At 41.5% G+C, this 13,910-nt stretch overlaps 1 protein-coding gene across 6 annotated transcripts in view; it reads left to right on the plus strand.

The window, feature by feature from the left end:
* Positions 1-13,910, plus strand: part of MCF2L2 (MCF.2 cell line derived transforming sequence-like 2) — a 153,888-nt gene that overhangs the window by 125,399 nt on the left and 14,579 nt on the right. For all 6 annotated transcript variants that reach the window (XM_033068605.2, XM_033068607.2, XM_033068608.2 and 3 more), the window contains exons 22-26: positions 3,599-3,820; positions 5,068-5,160; positions 5,561-5,639; positions 8,709-8,781; positions 11,804-11,913. In XM_033068605.2, the coding sequence (XP_032924496.1) occupies positions 3,599-3,820; positions 5,068-5,160; positions 5,561-5,639; positions 8,709-8,781; positions 11,804-11,913 (577 nt within the window). The remainder of the gene's footprint in view (positions 1-3,598; positions 3,821-5,067; positions 5,161-5,560; positions 5,640-8,708; positions 8,782-11,803; positions 11,914-13,910) is intronic.

Here is a 13,910-nt window from a genome sequence, read left to right on the forward strand (position 1 = left end):
AGCTTGTTATCTGAAATGTGAAATAACAACCACAGTACAAATCAAAGGGCACAAATACATATCTCTGCAGAAGCTCCATTGAAGTCATATGACTTTCAAGAGCTAGTGCTGACTACACAAAAGGAGCCCTTAAGTGAAAAGTGGAAGTGATTGACACATAAAGGAGAAAGGAACCTGGCAAAATGAGGCCTGAGAATCATGTGGTTGCTCATTTTGAAATAGTTGCAGGGTGAAAATGTCAAGAAAGAAACAATATACTGAGTATTGCTCAAAGAATTTTTACATCAGAGTAACAGTCTTTAATCCAGAAAAATTATTTTGTGCAGAATCTGAATTCCTGAGAAGGTGCTGGGGTCTATACAGACAGTGTCTGGGTGGGAAGAGTTATTCTGTTTTTCAGGATGGGAGTGGCCTAAGGAGTTTTGATATCTATAGTTCTCTTTTGTGCATCTGCATCAGGTAGCTGAGGTACCCATGCCTGCTGCCAGCATGATTTAATAAATAAATTCAACTGCTTGCTCGTTTAACTGCTTGTCAGAGATCCATTGCTGCACACGGCTGGAGATTCTCCTGAGGACTGTGCATTGCATTTGGGATGAGAATGTGAGTTCTGCCTGCAGTAGCTGAACTGAGTTGAAGGTGAAACAGTGGCCACCTCATTGTACTGGCAAACACTGAATAGGTGTGGTGGTTGTGGGTCAGAGAAACACCACAGGTCATAAATACAATCTTAGATCTCCTAAACCTGACAAACTTAAACAAAGCAGCATATACTTAATCCATTCTGGTCATGGCTGAGTGTCTCAGAGACTCATTTTAGAAATACTCTTTAGAGCCTGTGTATTATTGCAGACTTGAACCAGTCAACGTGGGTGTGGGAAGCTCATGGACACAGCACACCTTTTACCTCCCCAGTTTCCACTGTTTCTTATTAATTCCCAAAGAGAAAGGCAGCTTTCCTCCTGTGTTTTTCAGTTTAAACGTATGTACCTACAGCAATTCGGCAAAAAAATTGTTCCAAAACAGTTCTGTAAAGGGAAGGAAAGAACTTCTCCAAGAAAGGTAACACATTATCCTGAGCAGGGGAGATTTATCCAGATTCCTGTCCATATAAAGGTTGAGGTCATCCTTTTTTTCTATTCCTTGCTTTAAAGTGTGAGTTGTTTTGTGCTCAGGAATTCAACAGAACGTTCCTGTTCCTTTTCAGCTTTTACTTTTGAATTTTCCAGCCTTTTGTGAAAGGCCAGATAGTAACTTCAAGGACTAGATTTTTGCCTCTGCTTTCCTAGCTGAACTGCAAAACATGGCAGAGTGGGACATGGCCACTGTTTAGCCCAATACTGTCAGCATCCCTGAGATGGTTTGTTACTTGATAATTAAATGGGGTGAAAGTGTGAAAGAGGGTGCACCCAGTAATTTCTTCTCCCTCTTCCACTCAGCACTCTGTCCAGATGCTGAGCTGTGGTGCCAAATAAGCACCTCCCATAGACCATGAAACCACACCCCATCTTGTGGAGTTTTTCCACGCAGCCATGCCTGGAAAATCTTTCAGAGAGGGATATTATGCCAGTAGGAAAGCAGGTTTTGTGACAGCTAATGATGCTCCCAATTGCATAGGATATTCTGTTTTTTAGACTTGGGCACCTGCAGATTTGAGGAGCTGAACTCTTGTGTAAGAAATTGCTAACATGTAAGTCTGGGGTTGGTTTAGTGTATGTTTTTTATTTTTAGGCAAAACCACACACACACAAAAAATAGAATAAAGATTGGAGAAGATAAGTTTTAGATGTGTTTCCTATTATCATCCCAATATTTGTACACAGTCTGGCCTGGATAGTTTGTCGATGAATTATGATGAGAGATTCTTATAAATTGTCATATGTATCCCTCATCTTCCATAAACATGGGATACTAGGTATTGCTCTAATGGGAAATAATTGTATTTGAGATAGTGATCAAATCCACCACTTTAAATAAACTTCCTTTATGATAAAATACTGCTGTCCACTAGCAGAAATTACCAGAAACAGTGTCCTGCTAGTTGCTGCCTACACTGAAGAGAGTGCAGTGCTTGTGGGCTAATATTCAAAGTCTCCTGTGGGATTGCTGCAGACTGCCATCCCTGTCTGCCTCTGTCTCTGCAGTCGCAGCCTCGCACTTCACTCACTATCATCCCAATCCCAGATTCAAGGTTGGACAGACAGAGCTGTCACAAGAGTTGAACTGAGCTTCTGGATCTCTCATTTGTATTGAACAGTGCCTGGAGTGACAGGAGGCTCTCACCATTGTCAGAACCATGTAGAAAATATGATTTTATTTTTTTTTTAAATTTAGCTTTGCATATTGATGTGCTTTTCATGGGCTTGCAGTTTATAGCTACATGCAAATATAAATACAAACACCCACAGTCCTGTATACACAAAGATCCAATTCTATATATTAGAGCTGACAGACTTATCTAAATGCTGAGGTTTTCTGAATGGTTTGGAGACTCTAATAAAAGCCTGATATAGAGTGTAAAAGTACCTATAAAGCTCTGCTTTTGCAGTTGAATGTAGGGTAGAGGAGGGGGAATAAGAGGGAGAACAGGTTGCAATTCTTAGTATAAGAAATGAGACATTCCTACTTTGAGCCAATGTCTTCACCTATAATCAGCAGAGCATGCATATGTTGAAAATAAGTACTTTAATAATGCACTGGGCTTATTCCCTCAACTTATTATACAAAGCACTCCTAGGGAAACTTGCTGTTAAGATAATTATGATTATCATTCTTTGTTGAATCCCATTACCATATGGGCATTGCCATGTCTTATATGCACACATTCCTCCACTCTTAACATGGAATTGTTCTCATGACATCTGAGCTAAATATTTATATAAGTTGAAGTATCTACCCATCAGTGGTCTTCAAACAAGAGCTTTAATTTAGAAAGGTCTGGTTCCTGCCTAGTTTCACTCTCCCTCAGGTACTTTTATGGTTCCTTGGTGCATTCACTCCCTCTCTGCCCAGGGCTGTGCAGCATTGCATAGTTTGCTGATGGTGAGCCAAGAAACTATTGACAAAGCTTATAAAGACTATTTTGAAACAAGAGGGAATTACATGCCCACATAGCTCTGGGCACTGATCTGTGACTTCAGGCATCTAAGCTCTTTCAAGGTTTTGCCCAGGGATGGAGGAAGCTTGTACAAGAATGGTAACTGAAACTAGATCTTCCAGAGTCAAAGCCTTTGTTTGGGTACTGGACTGTACTGGGCCTTCCTACTGCCTTGGAGTCAGGAGCCTTGAACCTTTTTGTCAGAAGAAGCTTCCTCTGAGGTACCAGAGGGGACAGCCTGTGTGTCACATCCAAAGAGATCCTGAGATGAATCTTAAATACTAACAAAGAGTAGGGAGACAAACTGGGAATTATGGACATGGAAACCAGTGAGTTTATGGTTATAGGAATAAACCACACAGGCTTAGCAAGGGGATGTGTGCACTCTCCAACACAAGGGATGCCTCTGCCTGGAATCTCAAACACCACCAGAGGAATGGATGGTGCCTGGGACTACCCTGGTTTGCATGTGATGTGTGCTCTCTTTTCCTTGCTTGTTAGGGGGATGTCAGTGAGCTCGGCAAGCTGTTGATGCAGGGTTCCTTCAACGTATGGACTGACCACAAGAAGGGGCACAACAAGGTGAAGGACTTAGCTAGATTCAAACCAATGCAGAGACACCTCTTCCTCTATACAAAGATGCTGCTTTTCTGCAAGAAACGGGAGGAGAACACTGATGGCCATGAGAAGACAGCTTCATACAGCTTTAAAAACTCATTAAAGGTAATAAATGCAGTAATGGTGGGGGAGGGAAATGAGTCCACAAGACAAGGATGTTTCTGTGAGGGTATTTGAAGAAGCTGCACACAGCTGGAGCTGTCTTGTAACCCTGAGTGGATGATGGCTCCCACTTAGTTTTGGGCTGGAGATGGACTGAGCCACATGTCTACAGATGTGAACCTTGTTCTTTGCAACTTGATACAAAGGGGCACCTTGTGTGTTCTTACCCAGCATCCCATAAAGAGAAGCCAGACTGAATGGACCTGCATCTGTCTTTGTTCTGCTGATGGGCATCCTCCAAGTGCAGTTTTATTGCAAGTTTTACTATTGACACAGTTGAGCAAATATATTCTGTGACAGTAACAGCTACAGATGAATCAGTGCAATAGAAGTGCCCTTTTATTTGCAAGAGTGAAATTTCCAGATATGAGTCAGGACATTTTAAAGTGGCAATCAAAAGTAGGCCACATTCTCCCTCTAAGCACATTGGTGTGACACTTGTGACTTTAGCCAGCTGACACGAATCATCGAGTGTAATGTTCCAAAGTTATTTCAGGGTACCCAGACAGGAATTGTAAAAGAGCTTGGTTCAAGGCTTGAACCAATTAATGTAAACCTCTCAAGTTTATTCCTGTAGAGTTAGAAGGAATAGTGACATAACACTGCCTAAGTCTTTAAATTTATGATGTGAATGTGAACAAGAGGCATGAGCAAATACAGGAATAAGATGAGAAGCTGGTTAGTAGCAGCTGAACTTCAAGATTGTGATTAAGAATTTTTCATTTAAGAAATACAGAATTGTTTTCTTCAGGTTTTTGTGTCACCTGTATTTGCAGACTGGTTGTTAAGTCTCACAAAGCCCTCTTCCATCCCTCTTTCTGTCCCACCTCAAAAGATCAGTGATGGCAAGTGAAAAAACAGCCTTCCTAAAACTGAAAATTTGTCAAGGTGAACAAGAACCAGGATGGGGTTGAAACTGATCCTCAGATCAAGCAATAAAAGAAAAGAGGATAAATTCATGATCAGACACTAGCTTGGGTTAATTTTGAATATTCTTTTTCCCTTTAGCAATCAAAAAGACAAATGACAACTTAGATATTGAGAAATAACATGCTCTGAATTTTACTTTTAATGACTCCCAAAGGTGTCAGAAGTGAATGCAGCCTTTTAAAAATGCTTCTCAGAGGATCAAGTTTAAAGACTATGGATATTTTCCAGATTCCAGCTTCTTCTTTTCTATTTTGAAACAGATGAGCACTGTGGGCATTACAGAAAATGTGAAAGGGGATAATAAGAAGTTTGAGATCTGGTATAATGGCAGAGAAGAAGTCTATATCATTCAGGTAATGACAATCATTTCTTTTTCCAAGGGCTATACTTCCTTTCAATTGAATTGTTTTTAAGAATGTTCACTGTCCTGTAGACTCCAGAAACAATAGTCATTGAAAACTTCATTGTTGTACAGGCACTGAAATGGCTAATTTATTGTGAAAATGGTCAGGATTTTGGCAAAAAGAAGAAATAAAGTAATGGAAAATTCCTTGGAATGCTGGACAGAAAAGCAAGGACAGGACTTAAGATTTGTGGTAACTTTTCCACCTTGAAGAGTGTCTGCTTTGCTCAAAGCTGTCCACAGTGTTCCAGTCCTTGGCAAAACTGAGAGCCAGTGTAGGTCAGGGCAGCTCAGTGATTGGCAGCACATTTTAACTGGATCTGCTTTGCCTTGTCCTCTTTTGTTCTCAGGCATCTTCTGTTGAGCTGAAAAACACCTGGATTTCAGAGATCCGCAAAGTCCTGACGGGACAGCTGGAAGCATGCAGAGGTAGGGCTCACAGAGCAGCAGCTGGGGATGTGTCCTTCCCTCTGTAGCTGTGTGTGACAATGTGGGGCTGGGACAGGTTCCAGTGCCAGCCAGTACCACCAGTGGAGCAGCAAGGACCAGCTGGGCAGCTGCAGCATTGCTGGGATTCAAAGCCATGTCCTGATCAAAGAAGATTTCTTGGTCTTTTATAAATGGCATGGATAACTGTTCCCTTCACAGTTAGTCCAAGGAACATGGTTTTCCCCTGTTACCCTTCTCAAGCCAAAACTCCAGAAGCTCCTTTTACCTCAGCATGTTGAGGAGATGAGGTCTGTGCACTCTGCTCACAACACCTGGACCAAAAGGTGATCCAGGTGCATGACTGGACACAGCAACTGCTCCTCTGCCCTAGTGTTTGCTTTGTTTTGTTTGGGCTTTGAGGGGTTTTGTTTTAAATCTAGTCACACTCCTTATGTTCTAAATGTCAGTTGTCCCATCTTCCCATCTCAGTGACCTCCCTGTAGAGCATGGTTAATGACATTTCCCTCTGTCACAGAGGTGTCCCTGTGAAGGTGGTTTGTGATGTGCTCAGCACCATGAGTGTCTGAAGCCTGCAAAGTACCTGAGATAATGACACCCCTTTCTATATAAGATACTGAATCCCAGACAGACAAAATTCAGTCAGGCTATTTCAGATAGTAAAAGAACATAGTGATGATAGCTATCATAGATATTCTATTTATTCTCTTAGGACAAAAAGCCCCAGAGACTTTTCCTGGATCTTGGCATTGCTTCTCACCTTAGTCTGTCATTTTCTGCTTCTCTCATACACTCGTCTCTCTTTAAAGCAAGGTCAGCAAAGCTTTTCCACCCACATCCCTTAAATTCCTAAGGTCCAAGGTGGAAACCTGTGTCCATGCTTTAACTTTAGAGGTCACCTCTATTTTAATTGTCTGTTTCACAGAGACAATGAATTCTTACAACCTCCTTAGGTAGAAGGAAACAATTATGAACATTAGCCTCAGGAACTGAAGCCAACCCATAACAATACACTTATTTACAATGTTTACTGCTCTGGTCTTTTGTTATTGATCTTGTCTTCATCCTTTCTCCTTTTCATTCTGAATTTTACTGTGATTAGTTCATCAGCAGCTGCTGAGGAAAGACCTCAAGATTCTTGTTAATGCATTTTTGTTGCAGGGACTGGATCTAGAGGCTTTCTGATATGGTTTGTAGTATTTGCTTCTGAAGTACAAAAGCTGGTGTTAGGCTACTTAGGCTACCACAGAGGAGTTGATAATGGAGAAAATGTACATATTTAATAGGGTAGAGTGCTAGTCCTCCATTTGTGTTTCTAGGCAAAGGAAATTAAACTTGAATGTTACCCAGATGAGCATTTGTGAAATCTCTATAGCATAGAGACCTATTAGCTAGAGTTATTTTTCATTTTCCAGAGAAGAATATACATGAATCAAGACTGATTGAAGCATTTCAATTTTGTTCTTTATTGTTTTGCCCTAAGATCATACAATTCTAGAATATTTCAGGTTTCAAGGGATCTCAGGACATCACAGCCCAAGGTCCTGCTCAGAGCAGTCAGTTACTGGTCAAACAAGATTACTCAAGACTTTATTCAGTCTGGTCTCGAGACCATCCAAGGGTGACTTTCATCCTGCTCCATGAGTAAAGTTCAGCTTTCCTTTATTGTGAGTCCAGCAGAACAGCAGTCAGAGGGTGTAAATTGTATCTCATATGCTATTGCAACTCCCAAATGATCACATGAATCAAAACCCTTAGTACAATAACTGGTGTCAGGAAGCACATGCTTTGTCCTGTGGTTTTAAAGATTCTTTTTCTAATGACTCACAAAAGAAGAGGCCTTAATTCAAGACTGGATATTTTTACAACTGAGCATTGCAATGGGAGAAGGAAGAGGGATCTATTTGTTTGTCTGGCTGTTTTTAATGACTGCTGTTAGGAGTTGCACGGGGGGTTGGAATGTTGGAAGGAACCAGCTGAGGTGATTGAGTGAGGGGCAGAGAAGGTGGCCACAGGATGTGATAAATGGTTTAAAATATGGGTCACTCATGTCCAAATGCTCAGTGTGTACCCAGCCCTGTCAGATATTGCAGTGAGCACAGAATGCTGACAAGGCTTTGGGCAACACCTTGGTCCATCAGTCCCAAAGAATGTAGCTGTTTCTTGTAGGCAAAGGAATTACTGATACAGCTTAAGGGATTTGTGTAAGGCCATGAATCAGTTGCCAAACCCAGGAATGGAGCTACTGCTGACTCCCCACCCAGAATGGGCATTTCTACCCCACCAACAGAGGATGGAGTTTAATTTTTCAGTGCTGCCCTGTCCCCTTGTCACTTCTCTTTCACTGATAGGAGGTTCCTCTTTTCTCAGAGTGAAATAGCCCAGGGATCTCAGCAATGTGAGTGTTTGAAAGCAGCTCCTTCCATTGCTTCCTTACTTCTCAGTGTCTGACTCTCCTGGCCCTGAAATCCAGGCTCTGAGCAACTGCCTTAAAATTTTTCTTCACTCAGCATTTACTGGACAAAGTACAAATCTGTTGCTACCTTGCAGCTCTGCAAAAAGAGTGAGCAACTGGCACATGGATAACATTTTCTGATTGCTGTTTGTCCAGGATGCTGAGCAAAAGCATTCTGCAGAGAGATGGGGATATATTCTGCTGTGTAGCTGAGTATGCAAAAGGACTGATGGACATGTGTTGCTAAATCCAGAAAAAGCTGTGAGCCACAAAACTTGTATTCTGGGAAAAAGGTCATTATGTCCATTCTCTAGATCCATAGAGTGGAGTTAGCTAGGAAGAGGTATCGAGGAAAGAGAACATAGTAGGGGAAGAAATCTCTTTTGCAGTGAAAAAATGTGAGTAAAAGAATTGTTTGGCAAGCTAAAAGGTTTCATTAAGATCTTAATTTGCCTTTCTCTTCAAGTACAAGCATTCCATTTTGATTGTAGTGGCAGTCAAAATCTCTCCTCTCCTGTTTCTCTCTCCCGCCTTCTACATAAACACAGAAGCAACTTACACTTTGGAGCAACTTCTTTTGACTTTTTCTTTTACAGAAGCAAGTCAACTGCACCAAAGAATCACTGAGAGTGTGTACCATGCACCCATGGATTCCTCCAATGCAAGCAGGTAACCACAGCTGCCTTGACATATCAGGGCCATGTTTTGTCTTGCATTTGTGCTTTTGCAGTACATAAATTCTTAGGCGTTTGTGTTTAGCTTCCTGGGTGTAAATTTACTCAATTGGCTTCAAATTCTTTAAAGATATATAAATACAGATAAAGATTTGCTCAAGAGAGAAGTAATATCATAATGCAGAATGAATTTCAGATATTAACTCAAGTTTAGACAAAAAGTATTGGAATATTTCCAGGCTCTTAAATGGAGCTGTCAGCAAAGTTTTGTAATGATCCAGTTGCTGGGCAAGTTTAATGTAAGTTGGCATGGGATGTCACTGTAAAATTTTAGCAGGATCAACCAAACCAGAAGATCTTTGATTACAGCCAGTCTTTGAGAGTTGGACAATTCAATGCAACAAATATTAAACAGATGTAGTGCTATTAATCCTGCATCATATTTTCTTTAGGCTTGGTTAATTTGCTTTGTTTAGGGTTCAAGGGTGGAAATCTTTCAGCAGAACCACCTTGGGGATAGGAGAAAATTATTCCAGTAAGATGTGAAGTGCAATCACAAAAATGTTTCAGAGGAGTCCAGATGTGTGTCCTTCCTAAGGCTCTTAAAGTGAGATTTTCCAGAGCAGAAATTATAGACAAAATATGTCAACAGAAAATTAATTAACTCCAGGAAGAAAGGCCATGTGATCAGCTATTTGTCCTAGAGTGGATTAAACCAAAGGAACAATGAAGTGTTTGATGTCCTCAGTCTGCCAACTATGCCAGAAAAGGAGAGGTCAGATGCTCCTGCTCCAAATGTTGGATTATTATAGGAGCAGGAAGAATAGAGTGAGTCTTCATGAAAGAGCAATGCTCTGGGCTGTGATGAATGGCACAATTCAGGGTATCCCACTATCTGTAATATGTGTCCCCAAGAAAAAGCAAGGCCAGTGGAATTGCAGCACCAAGCTGCCTTTGGTAATTGATGTGAAATGGTGGATCCAGAGTTCCTCAGACCTTGGAGCCCTTTCTGCAGCCTGTCCTGGGATGCTGGGTGGAGCCAAGGAGGGGAAGGAAGAGGCTGGACTGCAGTAGCCACCATGTGGCACAGTCTGTGCTCGTGGCTGACATGACCAAGCAGCCCCAGTTGTGAGAGGTGCTGGAGGCCAGTGGAGATGGCATTTGCTAAAGAGCAGCCAGCACCATCAGTGCTCTGCCAGCAGACAGAGGCTAATTAATCATTGACATGTTATCTACCCAGCAGACACCTACTCCTGGGCTGCCCATGTGTGACTCTGCTGTTTGCTGGGAATTGTCAAACCTCTGCTGTGACATTGGGGAGGTCTGCTTGCAGGATGCTTCCCTCCCTCAAACTGTATCTGTTCCATGACAGACACTATTCCCTTTACTGTTTACATGCCACCAACATCACTTGGGACTGCAATTCCATGAGATAAGGCAGGCCTGACTTGGGACTGGAGCTGAGATGTTGGGAAAAGGGGCACTTAGAGCCAGTGTCCTCAATACAGGCAGTTACTGAGTGTCCTCAAGTTCTGTTCAATCTATTTCAATTCTCTCTCCAAATTCTTCCACAAAGTTCACTGTTTAATCCTAAAATGGGATGCCCTGTGGTATCTATTGGTGCTGTATCTCTCTCAAGGGATGGCTGCTGAATTTCATTGATAATGAAATGGCCCTTTGTATTGTTTTCTAATCTATTTAAACATATGAAACTTAAATAGTCCATTGTTCTAACTGCTTAACTATCTGCTTTGTTGGAATAGACTGATGCAGTCATACATCCATGTAAAAATATCCTGTGAACATGGATAAACACAAACTCTTGGAATTTGGCTGCAGATGGTGTTTCAGAAAAGCTCGTGTATTTTCTTGGTGTCTTTCTCACAGCTGTAAATCTTTAACTCTGTCAGCTGCATGTTTCACAGTTATCCCAGTCTAGCTAGGAAGAAAGAGAGGAAAAAGAATGAGGAAATGTGAATGTGCTTTGGATTTGTTCCCATGTTTATTTTATTTTTATATTCCCATTTTGTACCTGACATTAGGCTGCAAAATCACATTTTGATTTAGTGCAGGAGGTAACAGAGACTTTGCTAAGGTTCCATCAGAAACAGGTCAGAAGTTCAAATGCAAAACGAGTCCTGGACCGCCTTATATTTAGAAAAGGTACTGACAGATCTCTAGTGTTTAAAAAGTTTTTAATGATATCTGGGACCTTCCCTCACAGCAGAACAAACCCTGTGAATGGTAAGTGTAGGAGTTCATGTGTTAATTGTGAGCAGCAGTTTAATTGCTTGTACGTGTCAATAACAAGCATTTTGGCTAAGAGTATTTCAAATGTGTAGGTACAATGATTTGTGTGGAGCAGTCTGCCAAAGATAACAGTCAAACACCCAAATTAAACCACCAGACATTTCCAAAACTATGAGGATAAGAACCACAAGAAAACCTTGCATCTGGAATGTCCTACAAACCTGGGGCGGGGGTGTCTGTCCCAGTGCAGACCCAAGGCCAGTACCTGGGCAGGTTTGTCAAGGTGCATCCTCCCATTTGTGATTCAGCTGCAAACAGGGATATCCCACTGGGATTCATGTTCCAAAGAGAAGAAGCAGCTGGGGAAGCCAATAGCATTCATATGTTGCTTTGTGCATGGTATGAACTCTGCATGACCATCCAGTATTCATTTCTCTCCTGGAGACAAATGTATTTATGCTGTAAAGGATGGGAAATCTGGACTTTCTTTTCTTACCTGGCTTCCCACTGCAACATTTCCAATCTCCTGCACTTGAAAAAAGAACTTGTGCAGACAACCAGCTTGTTTCTCCATGTTTTCCTTCTCAACTCTGATGAAGCACATCCCTCTCTGTGTGGTGTGGAGAGGAGGCAGGACGGGTTTTTCCTCCACACACCTGCACAGATGCAGGCTTTTATAGCACACAGCATTTTAAAACCAGAATGCTCAGTGCTTTATTAAATGTTAACCAGGGATGTTACTATTTTTGTATTTCTTTTGTCTCAAGGTATAGCAGGAAGTCATCAAGTATATATGAAAACAAATCTGACACATCAAACGTGGATGCATCTAACAATAAAAACAGGAATTCCAGTCCCAGCACCAGACAAAAGAGAGGTAGGAGTTCTGACAGAGCTTTTACTTCCAAAGGGTAATATTTTCATATTTGCACATATTTCTGGAGTGTAAAGAGGATACTTTAAATCTACATTGTTTTAACCCAACATCGAAAAAACCAATGCTATGAAGCTGAATGACTGTCCCATGAAAGTCTGTGAGCACCAAAAGGCATTACCAGTTTAGCATTTTTAAGTCTGAGTTTTAATGCTTTATAATGCTCTTTATACAACTTGTGTTGTTTAAAAGTAGAACTTAGGGGACAATAACATATGTGTTTTAACCTTCTGCATCCTGGTGAAGTTGATTTCTAGACATAGTTAATTTAATTTTTTTTTCTACAGACTTTGCTAACTGATTTCTGTGCTTTAAGTCAAGGAGAGTTTTTTGCCTCGTCTGTGTATATCAGTTCTCCTAAGGTGTACAGTAAATAAACCCACAGGCAGTCACAGAAGGTCCTTCCATTGTTTGAGTCCATAAGTACAATAGAGCTTCTATACAACAGAGGTTAAAATAAACACTATAAAGGAACTGAATCTCATCCGATTCAGTAGCAGGAACAGAAAATCTTTTGACAGCAGTTGTTCTTTTTGGCAGTATTTCTTAATGTTAAACAAAGAATTTTCTAGTAATATGAAAAAAAGAAAATTGTGAGGACTCAAGAGATTGATGCCAAAATGAGGCATAAAGTAACAGCCCCTTTTAAAATAAAGATAGTAAAAAAGAAAATGGAATATCTCTCTTGGAAAAATAGGCTATTCACCAAAAGATTTTTCACTGCATTAGGTTTTCTATGCTGGGAAAAAAAGTTACGGATTCTTCATTTAAAACCCCAATCTTCAAAATCTGTTTCAGCAAAATTTTATTTTAAAAACATTTAGACTTTTTTTTTAGTTAAAGAAGTGGAAAAGTAGCTTTTCCTTTTAAATTTATAACCCCCTTTAAAAAAAAAGTCCAGGAAGATTATTGATGTTTTCTAACTGTCCAGAGTGTGGGAACTGGGATCACATTCCGTGCTCATTGTCATTCTTCTGTTTTCTGCTTTCCCATGAGGAGCTCCTCAGGGCTCTGGCTGGGATCCCACTGGCTCAGCCCAGAGCATCCTCATCCTCTGGTGGGTGGCTCTTCCTGCAGGGCTGGGCAGTGAGTCCATTCTTGTTTGGTGGTTCGGGTGTTATGTGCATCCTGAGCTGCAAACCTCGCTCTGCAGAGCAGCAAAATGCTCTCCAGCTCTAGATGTGCCACCAAAACTCGGGTTTGTGTCCCTGTGAGGCACCTACTGCTGGGCTCTGCAAGGGGCTGAACTCAAAAATGTCCCAACACCCGGCACAGAGCCTGGGGCTCTGCCAAAGCTGCCTCTTTTGTGCCACCTACTGCCTGTACAATGCAGTAGGTGTAGTTAATGTGAGCAATATTTTAGAATATTGAGGAGTTTCTGCAGTACAGAGGGGGAGGGTACTACTGACAAGCTATTTCAGTTTTGTTATTCTTATTGGTAAGTCTCTGTGGCAGAGTTTTCTACATGTAAACCAGTGTTTTGTATGGACCTGACTGGTGGAGTCACTGCCTTGAAGTAAAATGGGAGCAAATCCTGGGTCAGCTGCAGCAAGTTGCTCACAGCCATGTCCATTTGGGTTCTGAACAGCTCCAAGGATGGTGACTCCATAATTTGCCATGGGGACACTGCCCTAAGTTTAATCCCTTTCACAGTAAAAAGGGTTTTTCACATTTTTAAATGGAATTTCCCATATTTCAATTTGTGCCTGTTGCCTCTCTCGTCCTTTCACTGGGCTCCACTGAGAAGCATCTGGCTCCATCTTCCTTATTTTATGAGATCCTCCTGAGCTTTGTCTTCTCCAGGCTGTGCAATCACAGCTCTTTCTCCTCATGTCAGCTATGGCAATCCCTTAATGACCTTAATGAGCTTTCCCTGGATTGATTCGGGTGTACCCATGTCCTGAGGAGCCCAGGACAGGACAGCACTGCAGGGGTGTCCC

This window comes from Catharus ustulatus, chromosome 10 (assembly GCF_009819885.2).
Source record: "Catharus ustulatus isolate bCatUst1 chromosome 10, bCatUst1.pri.v2, whole genome shotgun sequence".
NCBI lineage: Eukaryota > Metazoa > Chordata > Aves > Passeriformes > Turdidae > Catharus > Catharus ustulatus.